The sequence below is a fragment of the Propithecus coquereli genome, unplaced genomic scaffold, assembly GCF_000956105.1.
Source record: "Propithecus coquereli isolate 6110/MARCELLA unplaced genomic scaffold, Pcoq_1.0 Scaffold101, whole genome shotgun sequence".
NCBI lineage: Eukaryota > Metazoa > Chordata > Mammalia > Primates > Indriidae > Propithecus > Propithecus coquereli.
In genome coordinates, this window is record NW_012133970.1 from 56,160 (window position 1) to 58,212 (window position 2,053).

At 50.6% G+C, this 2,053-nt stretch overlaps 1 protein-coding gene across 1 annotated transcript in view; it reads left to right on the forward strand.

The window, feature by feature from the left end:
• Positions 1–855: 855 nt before the first annotated feature.
• PHKA1 (phosphorylase kinase, alpha 1 (muscle)) overlaps positions 856–2,053 on the forward strand; it is a 190,881-nt gene continuing 189,683 nt past the window's right edge. The window contains exon 1 of the mRNA XM_012642857.1: positions 856–933. Within this exon, the coding sequence (XP_012498311.1) occupies positions 856–933 (78 nt within the window). The remainder of the gene's footprint in view (positions 934–2,053) is intronic.

The window sequence follows — 2,053 nt, forward strand, 5'->3', positions numbered from 1 at the left end:
CTGCTCAAGTCCTGCCAAGGTCGCCCTCAGACGCTGGGGCACTGGCTTCCTGGGAGCGCACCACTGCCTCCTCTTTCCCAAGCCCGTGACTCGCCAGTTTCTAAGGAATAAAGTACCCGAGGGAGTTTTTCCTAGCTTGGTTTGGGTGAGGTGAGGCGTTTAATCTGAGCTTTCAGTGAAAATCTAAAATATAATTAAGACTCGGAAATCCAATTCTTTAGACATTAAACGCAAACGTGTCTTTCCTTTCAGTTTTGAAGTTTACCATGGCTCCCTAAAACTAGCCCCGTAGAAAAGAGAACAGCCTCTTCAACATCCCGTGTGCACAGCAAGTGTGGAAAATTTAAATAGTCATTTGAGGTGTCTCAAAAATAAACCTCGGAAAGCACTTTGCCTACGGCGACACATTCTCGGCCGCGGGGCCCAGCGCGCAGCTGCCAGGACCCGGCGTGCCCGCCCCGCCTCCCGCTCGCGTCTCCTGGCAAGGCGGAGGCGGCGCCGCGGTCGGCGATCTGTTGGCGGCTGCCGGTCGGAGGCTCTGGGCCGCAGCGGTCTCCGGGAGTTGAGGGGAGGCTGCAGGAGCCACACGCGGAAGCCGGACGGGACTAAGGGTGGCAGCGAGCGGCGACGGGGGCGCTGCGGCGGGGCCCTAGACCTCGAGAGGCTCGGGCCCGCGCCGGCGTGTGGTGGGCCCCGGAGGCTGCCGGGGCCGCGAGCGGTGGCAGGGCTCTGCCGGGCCCGGCGCTCAGGCCGCTCGCAGCGAGGGTGGAGCTGCGTTGGAGCCTCGTTTCTTAGGCACCGAGGGCTTCTGCGGCACCCGGGCTGTTTCTCTGAGGGGATTAGAAAGGCGGCGCGATGAGGAGCCGGAGTAACTCGGGAGTCCGGCTGGACGGCTACGCTCGGCTGGTACATCAGACCATCCTGTGCCATCAGGTAAGTGGAGGGGTGTCGCCTGTAATCACCGAGGATGTGGAGTGTGATATCCTGGACAGAAACCCTGGGCGAACTCCCGAGTGCGTGTGTGTGTGTGTGCGTGTGTGTGTCTCTGCATCTGTGCATCTGTGTCTGTCTGTTTGTAGCAGGTTCTTCCACCCCCTAGCTGGGGGAGGCCCTACAGGACCCTGTAGGTGTTGAGTCTGGAACAGAACCAGAATCAGTCACTGTTAGCCGTGAACCCCTAGCCATGGCTTCGGTGCGGGGCCGCCCCCCCCAAGCTGGGCTCCAGGGGCAGAGTTGCAAGAGGTGTTGACGCTTGTTTATTGACAAGCCCCCCGAATTTGGGCGTCTTCTCCTTCCCCTTTCCCCAAAGAAAAGAGGTAGGGGACCATTTATCTTAAGCCTAGACTATTGTGAAGATCAGAGGCACTTTGTATGTTCTGTTAATTATATTTTTTCTACTCCTTTACTGTTTTCATTAATAGTTCATTCTTTCTAAGTGGAAAGTTAAAACTTTCTTTTAATAATACCTTTTAATAATACATTTAATAATACCTTTAACACATTGACTGCCACACTAGAAAAAAAAAACTTTTTCCTTGGGTCCACGGTGTTTCATTACAAAAATAGAATAAAAACTTCGAAAACAAAACGATCCTAATTTAATGAAAAAATTGGTTTTTTATTGTTTTCTGTGCGTGAGTTCTCTGCAACTTGAAAAATCGTTCTCGAGGCTCCCAAGGTGAAGAGACATGAGTTACATGTGATTCACGAGGCCCTGGGTTCAAAACTAGTGTGGGTTAAATACAACTCACATGGCAGTTAATGTGTTAATAATCCCTTTTAGTAATACTCACATTTCAGTCTTGTAAGGTTTCAGCCACCTTTCCCCTTATTCAAGCTAGCATATGCAAAGGGTACAAACTTTCCATTATAAGATGAATAAGTTCTGGTGATCTAATGTACAGCAGCATGGTGACTGTAGTTAATAATATTGTATTGTATACTTGAAATTTGCTGAGAGAGAATATATCAGGTATTCTCACTGCAAAAGAAAGGGTAACTGTGAGATGGTGGATGTATGAAATAACTTGATTGTAGTAATCATTTCATAATG